The sequence below is a fragment of the Anser brachyrhynchus genome (assembly GCF_964034855.1).
Source record: "Anser brachyrhynchus genome assembly, chromosome: 4".
Lineage (NCBI taxonomy): Eukaryota > Metazoa > Chordata > Aves > Anseriformes > Anatidae > Anser > Anser brachyrhynchus.
The window spans coordinates 42,740,862-42,756,299 of record NC_137698.1 but is presented as its reverse complement, the minus strand read 5'-3'; the positions used below and the strand labels follow the sequence as shown (position 1 = coordinate 42,756,299).

General features: G+C 39.6%; 1 protein-coding gene and 1 long non-coding RNA gene across 9 annotated transcripts in view; both read left to right on the top strand.

The window, feature by feature from the left end:
• The window catches only part of JADE1 (jade family PHD finger 1), a 105,981-nt gene that overhangs the window by 68,961 nt on the left and 21,582 nt on the right, over positions 1-15,438 (top strand). For 7 of the 8 annotated variants that reach the window (XM_080589454.1, XM_080589457.1, XM_080589459.1 and 4 more), the window contains exons 2-3: positions 2,518-2,595; positions 14,462-14,544. In XM_080589454.1, coding sequence (XP_080445580.1) covers positions 2,544-2,595; positions 14,462-14,544 — 135 coding nt within the window. In that variant the 5' untranslated portion in view covers positions 2,518-2,543. Of the gene's footprint in view, positions 2,596-14,461; positions 14,545-15,438 lie in introns of all 8 variants that reach the window. The other variant, XM_080589453.1, reaches the window with a different exon arrangement.
• Positions 2,604-4,540, top strand: LOC308194083. Its single transcript, XR_013950244.1, has 2 exons — positions 2,604-3,646; positions 4,235-4,540. It is a non-coding gene; the product is annotated as an uncharacterized lncRNA (long non-coding RNA).

Below are 15,438 nucleotides of genomic sequence, written 5' to 3'. Positions count from 1 at the left end.
TACCATTCTCTCCTTTAAACAACAATAAAAAAGAAGTGTATTATTATTATATATATATATTTTTTAAAGATACGTGGTACAAAAGAGAGGCTTCTGACCTTTATTTTATGGATTTGCAGAAGTATGGTTAGGAGAAGAAGGACTCAAAATACAATTGTCTGAAAAGATGCAGAGGGGCAAAATTTCAAATTTCCTTCTTCATCTCAAGCTTATGAGCGTGTCTCAGTGTATATATGCGATGTAATTTTGCTTTAGGGTGTGTAATACTTTTCAGACCATGTGGGAATGAACCAAGAAGTGAGGATTTTGACCAGGAATATACAGGTTGTGCTTCTGAGATAACTTCATTTTTCTTTATTTTCTCCCGTATTATCTTTAGTTTGTTTTTAGGAGGTATTTCCACACTAAGTGAGTATGCTCTTCAGTATTGTTAATATTTGTTTCGTTTACGGGAAAAGTACTGTGAACTACTGGAAAAAGTACCTTAAGGAACAGGTACTTACCCCTGGGTTTCGGACTTACAGCAGCTACTGGTCTGTTTTTCAGTTTTGTCTTAGCCTGTTTTGGATCTGAAGGTTGTTCTTTTTCCTTTTGTCTTTTATATTGATCACATGAAAACTTGCCTCTGGAACTAGTACACTTATACCAGAACTGTGTTCAGGTGATTTTGATGGTCTGGGCTGGTCATGTGTGTGTGTTTAATTGGCAACATTTCTGTCTGTCATGCACAGAAAGTCCTGGTCCATGTCAAATGTGTTCTTGTAGAGAGATTTCTTCCTGTGTTGTAAGAGGTGGTCTTTTGTGATTCCTTATTCTCCAGCATCAGAAATTATATCTGATCTTCCATGAAATGACGACAGCAGGTCTTTGTGAAATGAACCATTCAGTGTACCTTCAGTGAGCAAAGTTTGCGGCCCAAAACTGGTACATGTTTCAGTGGCAGCCGTAGTAAATCCTACTCTGGAAAGACACTGTGTGTGAGAGACATCCTCCCTCCTCCAGTTTGCATGGATAATGTCAAAAAGGAAGGAATCTTGCAATACTCGGGCTCTTAAAACACACTAGAGTTTGCTGGAAGTGAAAAACAGAGTCTCAGGTTCAGTTGCTTATGCTCTCCTGGAGATGATAAAATGAACTTTCTGTCTCAAAGGATGCTTATTTTTACATGGATTGCTTTTTGAAGAGAAGATTTTCATTTTTGGAAATAGTCAGGCTTTGATTAGGCTTTTCTTCTTATCACTTTGGGAATTACTCTTAAAAGTTGAAAGCGTTTTCATCAAGTTTACTACCGTGAGTCATGTTCTCATTGAACACAGTAGAAGCAGTTAACGGTTTACTGAAGGGGTCAATGAAAAGAATTTTGCTGAAAGGTTTCTGGGAAATCCCAGTGAACATGAAAACGAGGAGGTTAGATTTTCTGCACCCACCTAGAAGCAAAGGTATTTTGGCACTTGATTTTCAAGTATGCACCCTGAAGGCATGTAGTAGGGCTTTGCTGCTAGCAGAACACTCAGGCCTTATTGATAGCACAATTGATAAGTGGTGAGCAAAGACTGGGGACATTTGATGTGCTATCTAGAGTTCTTGTCAGTTTAACTTGGAGTGGATGTGCCTTTCTGCACTTGCCGTCGTTTTTCTGCTCTTCAACTTACACTTTTTTTTTTGTAAGTTTTTATGTATAAATGCTGACTAGCTATTTACAGCTACCTTATTTTTTCCTGCATTTAGTTTCATTCCGCAAGGAATACATGCAAAAATACCAACACCCTGTGAATAGCCAATAAAAAGATAAGGGACTTTTTGCCTTTACATCACTGGTTCATGTGCCGTTGAACTCAATATTGCTAGAATTCATCAGCACTGGCAGCTTGGAGGAGCTTCTGTGTAATCAAGTGTTGGTCTGATTCCTGAAAAGCAGTTAAGTGTTTAGGGAGGCCAGTGGAAATGTGCCTGCAGGAAGAAGTAACTGTCTTACATTAAAGGTGCTGCCTTCTAGGGCATAGATGATGCATGTCTAGTTAATCTGGGAAAGCTTGGCTTGCTACTGCTGCTGTTTCTTTTTTTTTATGCAAATGGAAGACTTTAATCTTTGATTTCGTAAATCTGGCACTTTACACGGGAATAAAATTGTTCCAAAAGCATATTAGCCAAAGTAAATATTTACAGAAGCAGTAAAAATGTTATTGTATTGCAAATCCAATGTCAGAATGGGTAGAGTAGTTAAGCTCATTTAACGCAGATATTTAGTGATTTTAAGGCTTCTGAGAACAAAATATGCTTTTGTTTTAAGGTGAAAGTGTCGGTGGGGTTTTCGTGACACCCTCCAGTTTTGTTCACCTGTTTGTATGATAACTGCCTAATTAAGCAGCCTTGAGGTACTCACTGTTCGTATTTCAGATGCTGTTTAAAGTTGTTTGTTTTCCTTTGTGTGCTGTAAATCCTCGAATGCCATCAGAAACACAACTTGATGACTGTGTATTATTATCCTGGGTTAAGTGCTGTCTCATTGCTTTGCAGGCTGCCTGCTGTTTCCCGTGGAGATCATGAAACGACGTCGGCTTCCTAGCAGCAGTGAGGATTCTGATGACAATGGCAGTAAGTGCTCCTTTGTTGTAGAGTGCAGTAGGTTATGAGTTTGAAAACACATTTTAATGCAGTGTTTTATGTGATAGAGGCACTTTGCGAATTGGTTGGACTGGTGGAAATGTGTATCTGAAGAACCAGTTTTGAATTCTGTTGTTGTGAACACAGGTGGTTTCAGGATCCCCCCCAACTGTATTGACTGTACAGTGTTAATTAATAAGATAAAACAGGAGAAGTTGGTCTTCTTTTTCTCTCTTCACATCTTCAGTTGCAAGCAGCATAATTCATCGTTAGAATGACGGAACTTAGATAGAGACACCTGGTAACGTTGTCTATAGCTCAGTATTTAATACAAGTTTGTGTGAGGATTTTAAATTTGTGCTGGTGTTCTCAGACCCTTCTATGTAATGGAAAGGTATATTGCTTCAGACTTCAGCAGAAATGATTGCAGATGTGTAAAAGCTGTTTTTATTTTATTTTTTATTTTTTTATTTGAAGACTATTTTACTTGAGGAATTGAGAAATGACTTTGAACAATTTGAATTGAGTGCATCACCGATTTGTATAAACATTTTTAACTGTTTCTGTACTGACGTAACTAACACTGAGCTTTGTGTGATCTCTTTCTTGTGTTTGGGTTCCAGGGATTGATAAACTTTCATAAAAAAAAAAAAAGGGGGGGGGGCAGGGGAAAGAGATAAAATGGCAGATTGGGGAATGTGCCATTGTGTTTTATCTACCCAAACAAGCAAGTTAATTGTAATTGACAACAGAGCAGCCTAATCAGTTGTCAGAGATATTTTTGGCTTTAATCTGACCAATCTAGGTGCACATCTTCAAATTCTGAAGTCTCTTGTGAGACTTTGGTCTGAAATGTTACGGAAGATGACTGGGGAGATCTTCCAGGTGCTTTTGAAGGATTTGTTAAGGGAACATAGCCCTGCACTGTGGCCCTGCGTAGGTGACTATTTCACCTGCATGCATTTCTGAGGAGCATCTGTGCTGCGTGGGAGTCTGCTCAGGTGGCTTTTACGGCCAGATCTGCACCTTAAGTTAACCTTAGGCTGTTGTGGTTTAACCCGGCTGGCAGCTAAACACCACACAGCCGTTCGCTCACCCTCCCCCCTCCCTCTCTGGGATGGGGGGAGAGAAACGGGAAAGTGAAGCCTGTGAGTTGAGATAAAGACAGTTTATTAAGACAGGAAAATAATAATAACAATAATAATAATAATAGTGATAATGGTAATAGTATTAACAATAATAATGTGTAAGAAAACAAGTGATGCACAATGCAATTGCTCACCACCCGCTGACCGATGCCCAGCCTATTCCCGAGCAGCCGGCCCCCCCACCCCGGCCAGCCACCCCTATATATTGTTTAGCATGACGTCAGATGGTATGGAATACCCCTTTGGCCAGTTTGGGTCAGCTGTCCTGGGTCTGTCCCCTCCCAGCTCCTGCTGCACCCCCAGCCTGCTCGCTGGCAGGACAGAGCAAGAAGCCGAAAAGTCCTTGGCCTGGTGTAAACACTGCTCTGCAACAATTAAAACATCAGCATGTTATCAGCGCTCTTCTCATCCTAATCCAAAACATAGCACCCTACCAGCTACTATGAGCTACTTAACTCTGTCCTAACTGGAACCAGGACAAGGCAAACCATAGCTGAAATAAAGGAGAGGTAAAAGGATTGGCAGAGGTGAGAACTAACAAGCTGATTAGGAGTTCATCCAAAGAAGGATTGAATAAAAACTATCAAAGATGTGTAGGATTTGGCCTGGATTTGGAGAACTGCCTGCAGTTGGGAGATTTGGGGGGAAAAAGAGAAAACACCACACAGAAGAACAAAAACCTATTGTGTTTTTTTCTTGGTTAGACTATTTACTCGTGGTGATAAGAATTTAAATTGGTGTATTTCCTCAAAGGGGAAGTGTACTCCAAAACAAAGCTGTGTTTCTACTTGTGAAATAGACAAGTAACAGCAAATATGATGTTATTCATTAGAATTTTGCTCTACCATTTTCTCATTCCCTCTCTAACAGGTTTTTGTAATAGTGTTTTATTTTGCTAATAATAGTTATTTTCACTGTCCTATCTTTTTTTGTTTTGTTTTGTTTTTTGCTCTTTGATCCCTTCATGTGCCTTGTGTTTCAGGCTTTACCAATACAATATGAAGCAGATAATCTTGGAGTTGAAATTCTGAAATAAATACAGTTGACTGATCTGTTACTGATTATAATACTTGTTTGTAATATCATTTGATATGTGACTGTCTGAAATAGAGCTATTGATGCATAGAGAGCTATGTTTTCTAAAAACCTTTATTTTCATCTGTTCCATAGTTCAAGATCTAAGAAAATGAGATAAGAAAAAAAAATACTTGGCCTTTTATGATATCTCTAATTTAAAGTCTCATAAATATGAATAACTTTCTGTTGAATAAATTGCATGGCAAAAGCCAGTGACATTTTAAAAGTGTTTTCAAGTATTGTTTGAAACATACACCACTTCCCTTTCATTACACTTTTTTTTTTTTCTTGTCCTGATTCTGTTGTTTGCCCTTTTACTGTGAAATTGGTGGGCAAATTCAGATACAGGTTCCTGCATATATATTCATTCTGTTACTGCACACATATGGAAAAAGGTAAAAGTTAGCAATCAGAAGAAATGTTATCAGAAGATAATACTTATTGTAGAGTCAGCTTCTCCAAGGCTTTTTGGCTTTCACACTTCCTTGAGAACAATTTCTCACATGCAGGCCCTTTCCTTCCCCTTCTCCTGTTTTAGGCTCTTGTCTTACAGGTTTTACCTTCATTTAATCTTTTCTTGTCTTCAGTGGAATTACTGGTTTATCTCACTATGTTAATTTCTGTGTAGAGATCCATTGCTACTCTGTCAGTAGTACCTCTGATTCACTGTAATGATGCTAGTGCAATGGAGGGTAAGCAAATTTTGTTGCCTAAAAAAATCAAAGGCAAAAATTTCTCTGAATTTTTGTGCTCCTTGTTTGAAGCCTTAACTTTCCTGCTAGCTATTTTTCTTTTTCAGAGATTCCAGAGACAGAAAACAATTAACTAGACTATTCTGAGCACTTCAAACAGCCGCCTTCTAATTGAAAAGTTGCAATTTTAATCAACACTTAGTTGGAGTCCTGTTGCCAGACATCTGCTTCCCTTCAGTCAGTGGCACCTCTTGACCCTCCAGTTTGCTTCTTTCGTTCCTGTCACACTGAACTCGATAGTCTTTTGGCTTAAAGTTCAGCACTGTTCTCCCTCATCTTGTGAGGAAAGGATTGGGACCCCCAGCAGTTGGATTTCTTCAGTTCTGAAGCTAAGTTTTCACACTGTGCCCTAATAGACTGTGTGATCAGGCATCTTGGATTCATCATGAGCATCACAGGTTATGTATTGTAGGAGTAACCTGAATGATGATGCTTTTTTGGGGTAGACTAGTGCCACCTGGAGAATGCTTTGACATGCAGAAATACACATTTTATTTTATTGAACTCAGGAACCTGAATATTTATAACGCAATAGTAACTATACTACTAATAATGGAATTTATCTACAAAAGCAAGTAAGCATACAGAGCTTTTTTTCTACTACGTCACTGTACTGAATCAGGTTCCTTGTGCCTACAAGGTGATCCGAAAACAAACCTGAACCCGCAGGCACTAAAAATGTATTATATTGAAGATTTAAGCATATCTGTAGTTTTTCAGAGGAAGAAAAAGATGCTCTGTTTTGGTCAGATGAAAGAAGGGTGAATTGTTAGTATTTAGGAGTGAAATAAATCAAACCAGAAGGAAGCTTAACCAACATGGTTATGGTCCTGGAGTACATGCATTTTCTTATGTAAGGTATTTCAGTGTGGATAGGTATATATTATTTACAGCATTCTAAAAACCTTGCAGCTTAAAGACAGCACCCTTGCTTTTCTCATCACTTCTTTTTTGTCCTCTGATTTGGTTCTTTCCAATGCAAAATGCAGCCTCCAAGCCCTCCAAAGTGTTTAGCTTATGTCCTTCAACCTAACTACTGCAAATCATTGAGCTGTGTCCCCTTAAAATCAGACTTCTACATCTACATTTAGACCTGAGACCAAAATAGCACAATTGAAGCAGTGAGCAAAAGGTGTCGGTTAAAGTTGTGCACCTCAGTTATGCAGTCAGGCCCTGGTTATCTCAGTGTGTTCTCCGAGATTTCGTTTTCTGAAATTATAGGTCACTTTTGAACATTTTATCCATGAAATATAATTGAACCAAAAATGGCTGCAGGCATAGTTCTGGATTTTGAACTTTGTCTAAATACAGAGGAATGGTATTGGGAGAGGCTTGGTGAAGGTTTTAAGATTATTGGCAGCTCAAAATAATCCTTTTTTTTTTTTTTTTTTTGACTACAGACAGCTTGCTAGTTTCTATCCCTCTCCAGGTAATGTATTACAGCAACTATAATAGACGTTAATATTAGCCAGGCCCATCATAAAAGCCTTATGATGTACACATCTTCTTCAAAACCTGTATTAAATAAATTAGTAATGTTTACCTCAAACTTAATTATGTCCTTATTATCTGCGTGGCTGGTCAGGGCTTTGATATTTTTAAAGTAATTTCTGTTGCTTTGTATTCTAGCTTGCTTCTCCATTGCAAAAGCTCCTTATGGTTCCAGGTCTTATTCTAATTAAGTGTTAGATACTGAAACTGTTTTGTTTTTCCTGCGCAGTGTTTGACCTGACATTTTAGCCTCATTGGTCTCTAAATCCTCAAATGTGGTTTGTGCTGAATAATCCATTGGCTTTGTTTCCTGGTGTGATCAAGTTAGTTGTCCAGTGTTGTAGTTTCCATTTATAATTTCAGGGCATCCCTTTTGCACAGACTGCTGGGACACTTGGATGGATCATGTCTGAGATGCGATATAAAGTTCAGACAGTTGAATTATAGGGAGCTTGGGTGAAATCCAGGCCCACCTTGGTGTCAGTGGGAGTTTGGTTCCTCTTTTCCATGAGCAAGGAATTTAGCATGATTTTTTCACGCTTTACTTGCTCCTGCGATGCCTTTTGTTTTTATTCTTGGAGGGTTTATCAATTCATCCTACTCCTAAATGCAGAGTGTCTGAAAGAAAAACTGAAGAGGCTTTCAGATGAAAAATATTTCAAGGCTTGACAACGTTTCACATCACTTCTGAGAAATGAAAGATTTAATACTTACAGATAGCAGAATATAGTTCTGTAATTTAGATGGCCCCCTAGTCTATCTTTGCTAAACAAATGTTACTTTAAATGTAAACATCTTGCCAATATCCATTGCTTTGACTGAATGACAGAGATCTTAGAAAGGGCTTTTCATCCCACTGGCCTCCCGTTGTGTTTGAGATAGATCCCAAAGTGCCATGCAGGGGTTGCTGAGTACATAACCTTAGCTGTGTACATAATTTTTACCGCAGAATTGTGGTCACTGCTGGCTTGAAAGGTGGCAATTACTTAGCAGACCATGAAATGCTGTGCAGCACTTCGCGAAAAGAAAGTGAACACAACATCCCTTGTTTTTCAGTTGAACGGGTTGCTCGTTGAGGAGGGTGTTTAAGGAACGGCTGTAACGTAGTTGTAGTGCTTGGATTTGTACAGAGCAGCAAGTTCAGTGGTCACTGCTGTGCTTTTGAGAAAGGGCTGTGGCGTTTGGAGTGGTGACAAATGATCACAACTTGCATCTTAGTTAAAGGCTAGGCTCGTTGTGGCAGGGTGGTTCTTGGTGAAGTTACACTTCTGGGCACTCCTTCAGAGCAATTTGGAAGACTTAGCTGTGCTTGTAGGCCATTGTAGATGAGGAAGGGGCATCGCATAATCATCACTTTTGGAGAAGGAAGTTTCTGTACAGGACTGCTAATTCTGAGTATACCCAACTCCACCTGAATCGTCAGGCTTAACAACATAATGCCGTCAGCCTATGAACATGACCCTGGGAGATGCTGAAATAGACCGTGATAATCCGTAGTAAAACCTGAGGTAAAACTTCATACGTAGTTAGGGTAAAACAACACTGTAACAGGAGTCATCACACGGGAGTTTTGGGTTAGGGAGTTAGGGTGGCACTTGCGTCTTGTGTTTTTAAAAAAGTAAGATGGAGTCTAGAAATTCCTGACTGATAGAAGAGTGATGCGTGTCTCTGTGGTCACATCTGTGTTCTTGGAGATTATAAAACTCAAATGAGAAGAAACTACTGAGAAGAGCAACGACGGGAGAAACATGTATTGAACTGCTGGGGCAGGATGCTGCAAAGACTGCTCATTGTATGTGTCAGGCACGGAGCGAGTGAGCAGTGCTGCTGTAAAGCACTGCAAAAATCTTATGGATCCATGCATAGGTCGGCAGCTGCAGTTGGGTGGTTGTCAAATAACGCTGATTTTTGAGTAGCGTCAGGATTGACGAGATAAAAGGCAATTGCTTTTTCTGTTTTGATCTCGAATTAGATTATTGCATAATAGTACGCTACTGTATAGAGGTAAGGAAGATAGATGGGCAAATCCTCCAGCAAAAGAAACATGAGAAGAGGACATAGGCTGTGTGAAATGTCGTGGGCTGTGTTCCCATACGTTTTTCTTTCTTGATGATGAGGCCCCAAGACTTGTGCACAGACAGCACTTCCTATATGTAATATACAGGAAAACTGCCATCAGTCTGTTTCTGTTTTCTTTGTGCTAGAATGTGGGTCTGGACACGTGGAGTTATGTCTAAGCGACATGAATCCTTACTTTAAAGAGTTGTGATCCAGGCTCTAAATGGGGAGACTCCGAGCATCTATATTTTCTCTTTCGGCTGCAGATCTGTCTGACAGCGTTGGCAGCAGCACCTAGTTTGTCTCTGAGCTGAAGAAGAGAAGAGTATAGGCATCTGGAAATGCCAATGTTAAGCAGAAGAGACAGCCAGACATATATCCACGTCAGAGGTGTTTTGCTCTGTTGTGCTGCCTGGTGTAATGGTGTAGCGGGAGTGTGTTTACAGTGGGAGAAGCTTTCAGACGCCCACTGATCCGAGGCTTTGAAGTGTGCAGAGGGTGTAGCAGCAGGTAATTCTCCGGGGACGCAGCCGGGTGCCCTGCAGGTGGCGTTACAACAGCCTTGTACATGATACATAATAGCTAAGCCTTTTCTGCTCCTGCTGAGAAGTGTAGTAGCTGTGGGGTAGAATTCCCTGAGGGCTAGAATTGTTTTATTGGTCCCAAGGAGTTTTCTTTTTTGATGGGCCTTTTTGGAATCAAAACATGTTTTTGACAGATCGTTTAACATATTGATACAGTTAGAATTGATTGTTTTGTTTTGTTCCCCTTCTAGGAAGTGTGTGCTCTTCAGAAATATGGAAATAGAACTCATACCTCTTGATTGCTTTCTTTTATGATCATAGGGTGTATGTGTTTTATAAACCCTGTAGTAGTATTATAAAAACACAGGTTTTATAGTGTAAGGTGTATATGTAATACCCTTGCGAACAGAAAGTTTTCCTGGTTGTGGCTTAGAAGTCTTCTTTCCAGCAGAGGTAGTATGTTGGAGCTTTGCCTCTCTTGCTGTGGATTGTATCTCATTAGTCATTTGAGTTTTTATATTTGTAATTTTTTTGTCTCCAAGCGAATAAAAGTGAAGGCCAAACTGAGCAGCACTTAGGAGTATGATTCTCATCTCTTTGCTCTCAGTGATGAAAACCTTTAAAAAGGGATATGAGCGCCTAGGCCATCCAGAAAGATCTTAACTGAAAGGATCAGGATGGTCTTGGTGTGGAGCAATGACACTAGCTAGGCTACTATGTTCGTCCTTACCCTTCGGAATCATGTAAAAGGATAGGCACTTACTAAGATACCTATTGTGTTTGATTTCTAATGCTGATTGCATTGCACATTCTAGATGTGTTTATTTAGCTCCATGCTTTGGAGTTTAACATTTTTCATATTCAGGGTTACTCACACAGTTTTTGGTGGTGTGGGTTCTCTAACAACTCATTTATCTTCCACCTGCTGTAGAACTCATTTTTCCCATGAGGTTTAATGTTACCTTACAAGGTTTTACATCTTCAAAATCCCAGTGATTCAGACTTTGGTTATTTTATTAAAACTAGGTTTAACTCTGTCTTGAGCCTATAGCATTTTTTCTAGTCTTGGTGATCCTAATTTAGTTTTAGACTACAGCTAGTATGCAGAAAACTGTTCAATTGGATGCTTACTGGAAGGAGTAATCTTGTTGAAAAGTGTCTGGAATCTTTCTAAAATACTCAGGTTCATGTGCTTTTACAGTACAGAAGAACTATTTTGAATCCTGTGTTTTGATCACAGCAGATTCTTCTTTCCATATAATCCAGGAATGGTTCGTATTTCATGTATTTAGACAGAAAAATCAGATCATTAATCACCGAAGTAGCTGTAATTGCCTGTTAACTTTTCCTTTCAGTGAGGTCCCTCTTCTGGATTAAGTATCAAAATACGGACAGAATGCTAAAAAGACAAATCACATCCTTCATTTTCCTCCTGCACCTTTATTGATGTACTCAGAGTTGGTGCGTTGCTTATTAATGAAAGGAGCTTTGGGTAGCTCAGTGACGTGGTCTTGGCACAGCGGAAGGCAGTGATATTTTGCCATTAAGTTTAATGTAAGCAGAGATGAAGCTCCTCTTTTTAGTTTTCATAAGTACTTAAATTTAATACCGTTATGGGCTGGGTAGTTTTACAATAATTTGTCTGGCTCCATTAATTTGTTGCACTTTCGTGTTTAAGTGGTGGTGGTTTGAATATGTGAATGCGTGCCATGTAGCTGGGTTCTGTTTATTCAGTGAGTAAATGTTTTCCCTATTGAAGTGAAGCCCGTGCCGAAGGTCACCTGTTACCTACACTGCATATCTCAGCCAGTAGCAAAATCTCAGTCCCATGAGAAGTTTTTTCCACCTTTTCCTCATAGTATTATGTACAGTCAGTTTACACTGCTCAGAAAAATACAACAGTCTCTTTAGTAATGTACTAAAATACCATGTGTTCTCTGCATTCACCAGTTTTATGTTAAGGAAACAGTTATTACAGACCTATGTAAAAAACACTTCTTCCCTTACTCAGTGTAGGAAGTTAGTTGACATGGAAAAAATACTCATTATAATATATCCTGAGGAAGGCTGGCTGCATTTGAGTTGTACCTTACATATGGAAATTTTACATAGTGTGCTTTCATATAGCACTTTAAAAAAAAAAAAAAAAGGCAATTTAAAATGAAAAATCAGGAAATTCAGAAGTGGTTAAAATTTGACCTTTCATGTTGCATTAGGTGGTTAATTAATCCGGTGGCCTAAAGAAATACACATTTAAGACTCTGTTCTGATGCGTGGCATCTGCAGATGGCACAGCAAAGAAATGGAGATGGAAGATACAGTAAGGATTATTTTACTTCTCACCTTTGTAGCTTCTGTCTGTCATGAAAGATGCCTGGAAATCCACCTCAATACCTGCATGGTGGGGAACAAAACGAAACAAAGGCGGAAAAGGCTTGTTTACTTGCCTTCAGTTTATCACATATTGTCACCAGAGCTGAATTAAAGCACACAGGTAAAGACCCAGAAGCATCTCCTACTGCTATTGCTCTAAATTTGCCAGATGCGTACATTGCTTGGGAACAGCTGTACCAAAGCTTCCAGAGTCACCAGCTGTGCTCCCACAAAATGAGAACAAGACAACACTTTGCCAATACTGCCTGTCGCTCTTAATCTTTAGCTCATATGTGTTGGGCTTTCTCTCCCAGGCTCAACAGTAGGCTTGCAAACAGTCAGATCCACAGAGGAATTACCAGTTTTGAAGTGGCTGACTTGCTGATGCAGGGGTCTAACTAGTTGAATACCTCGGAGACAGATAGTTATTGCTAAAATCAGATTTTAGTCCTGCAGATGGAGAAAAGCATCAGAACCCACAAAAACAGAATGCTAACCCGTGTGGTGTAATCTGTACTAATTAGTATGTGGTGTATGTCCTCTAGTGAGTCTGTTGGTGGAAGGAATCACATATGTGTGAATGTTAAAAGGTTAATAATTAAATTGTTGTATTACAGGAAAAATCTGTGGTTTTCAGTTGTGAATTTTTGCTGTATCTCTCTGACACATTTTGATTGATTTCACTTAGTCCTCCTGATCTTGTTGAGTTTAGGTACAGGCTGATAGGATCCTCAGAAGCAGGGACTTATGCTGCTGCTCATGGTGTTCTTTAGTTTTCTCCAGAACATCGTAATGGAATGGTAATTAAAGGATCTCAGGAATTTGTTTTTCCACACAGGTTAATAAATGGTAGTCGGCTACTTCTCTCTCTCTCTCTTTTTTTTTTTAATGGAAGTAGAAAATTATAATTGTAAAACAGAGGAGCTTAGGAAAAGCACCTTTGACTCTTAAAAAAAAACAACTTTCAAATCAATTTCCGTGTTAAAACACTAAAATTCACTTGAAATAGTCTTCCTTTTTTTTTTTTTTTTAATACATTCTAACCTCAAAAGGTAAGTTATTTAGCAGTTTGCTGTGTACCTTGCTCCAGGTTTGACTGTTGTGCATGTTCTGTGTAATGTCTGTTGTTCATTGCTCTGTTCCGGCGTGGTTGGCAATGGGGCAGATTCCTTAATGTTTTACCAGCTGAGAAGACTAAAGCAATGTAATGAATTCTGAAGATGACTTAGTGGTGTCTTCCATCTGAAAGTCTTGGATAGCTGCTTTACTTTGAAACTTATTTTTGTGTTTTTAACGGAGAACATGCCCCATCCTGTGCAGTGTATTTTTGAAGAGCTCTTGCTGATCCCCAAGAGGTTTCAGCTCCATGATGTGAGATGTTTCTCTTACAGACTACACTTCTTACTCCTAGCATCTGTGTGCACAGGCAGTGAAGAGATGAGTGGTGTAGGCAGGCTTTTGCATTGGTTCTGTTTTATTTGTCTGCAATTAATACCCAGAGTTGCAAAGTGTATTCAGCCTTCAGAGGTTGCCATGTAGTTCCTGGCTTCCCCATCATAATAGATATTGGTACATCTTTCATCTCTCCACCTGAGAAGGATTTATTGGCATTTTTGTTTGTTTTTGTTACTGCTGTGTAGCTGACGGTGGAAAATACCTGCCATACTTGTAAATCCTATTGAATCAGAATGAGTTGATTTGCACAAGCATAGTATGCTTGGTGTCAAAGCACTACCTCATCTATGGAGCGTAGTTTCCTCCTTTCTCTTTTTCCTTTCCTCCTGTTAAAATATTTGTGAAAGCTGACAGAGGCTCTGTCACAAAGTTTCAAGGCAAAAAGGTATAATTTGTTTGGAATGTAATGAGTAATTGTGCAGACAAAAATCATACAACCACACTGAGATTTCCTTAGGAAGAGAGATGGCAGCTTGTTTTGGTGGCTGTCCTGATTTGGCATGGCAGGTTGCTCGATTTTGAAAAAGCTTGCTCTAGTTAGAACTGCCTAACCAGTGCAGGTATTTAGGACATCAGTACATGAGGTTCAAATTTTACATTTTAGGCGATCAACAGACAACCTAGTCAGCTATTAACCTGCGGAAATTGGATTATTGGTGCTCGGGGAAGGATGTTAGGAGATGGCTTTGTTCAAATGCTGGGCGGAAGGCGGTTGGTGCAGCGCAGCCAGTACATGCCTCAGCAGAGAATTACAAACCAAACAGAAAAATGATTGCAGTAGCTGAAGACTGAGCAGCCTCTATTTTCTAGGTCATTTTGAAAGAGTCTTTTTCAGGTTTGTCAGAGAAGCCCGTCTCTGGCTTACCTTACTCATACAATCCTACTGAAGTCAGTAGGCCTACTTGGGTGTGCTGAGGGAGGCAAGGCTTTTGGAGGTACCTGGCAGCAGTGACCGCAACTGATCGTTTCTGTATTCTAGGTCTGTCCACTTGGTCCCAGCATTCCAGATCTCGACGTCGGAGGACTTCATGTTCCAGGCAAGAAGATCGAAAACCTTCTGAGGTATTTCTGGAATTTGATTTGCATTATCTTGCATCTATCAAATGCCAAACATGTGCGTGTTCTGGTAATGGATCCATTTCTCCTGAAGTGCATTTTCTTTTCTTTTTGCTCCGTTTTCGCTGGCGCCTAGTGTCCCCTCCTCTGCCTTTTTATTTTTGGCCAGGAGATCACAGAGTTCAGCTGTTGACACAGCCACTGCCAGCACCAGTTTCTATCAGTGAATTTTGGCATAGTCTGACATCCATCCAACATAGCTGTGCAGTCTTTCTTGTAATATTTTGGGCATCAGAGTTTGTTTGTAGCTTGTCTTGTGAACAGTGAAAATTTATCTTAGGTGCATTTATTTCATACTTGATATTGGGTCTTGGTCTGTGATCTTTGTTAATGTGCCTGTCAAATGAGGAATCGGCTTTCTGACAGTTCTGTCTTCCGTAGTGCTTTGAGGAAATCCTATCAAGGGAGATGTAAATGGCTTTGAACTTTCTAGGATGGATCAACTATTAGTATAACACCTAAATGAGACCCAGTTCTTTGGAAGTATTCATGCTGAATCTCCATACCTTCAGGCAGGTATTACACTGCCAACTCTGAAAAGGCTGCAAAGAAAGCATAAGATTCAGGAGGTAGAATTTCTTGAGTCGGCTTACTTGCCTGATAAATGTACTTCTGATGCATTAGTGAGTGGTGGATGCTGAGAAAACTGCTTTGTTAATCTCCCTGATGACAGTGTATTTAAGTCACAGAGAAGAGTTTTCACAGGAAGACTCCCATTTATTGCTCAGTGTGTTAGAACTACACCTAGTACTGTTGGCTTTCAATCTTTTTCTTTTTTGGTTGTTGGCTGTTAAAGGCATTTTTTTTTTTTGGTTGAGTGTGCAGAGCTCTAGTGAATTT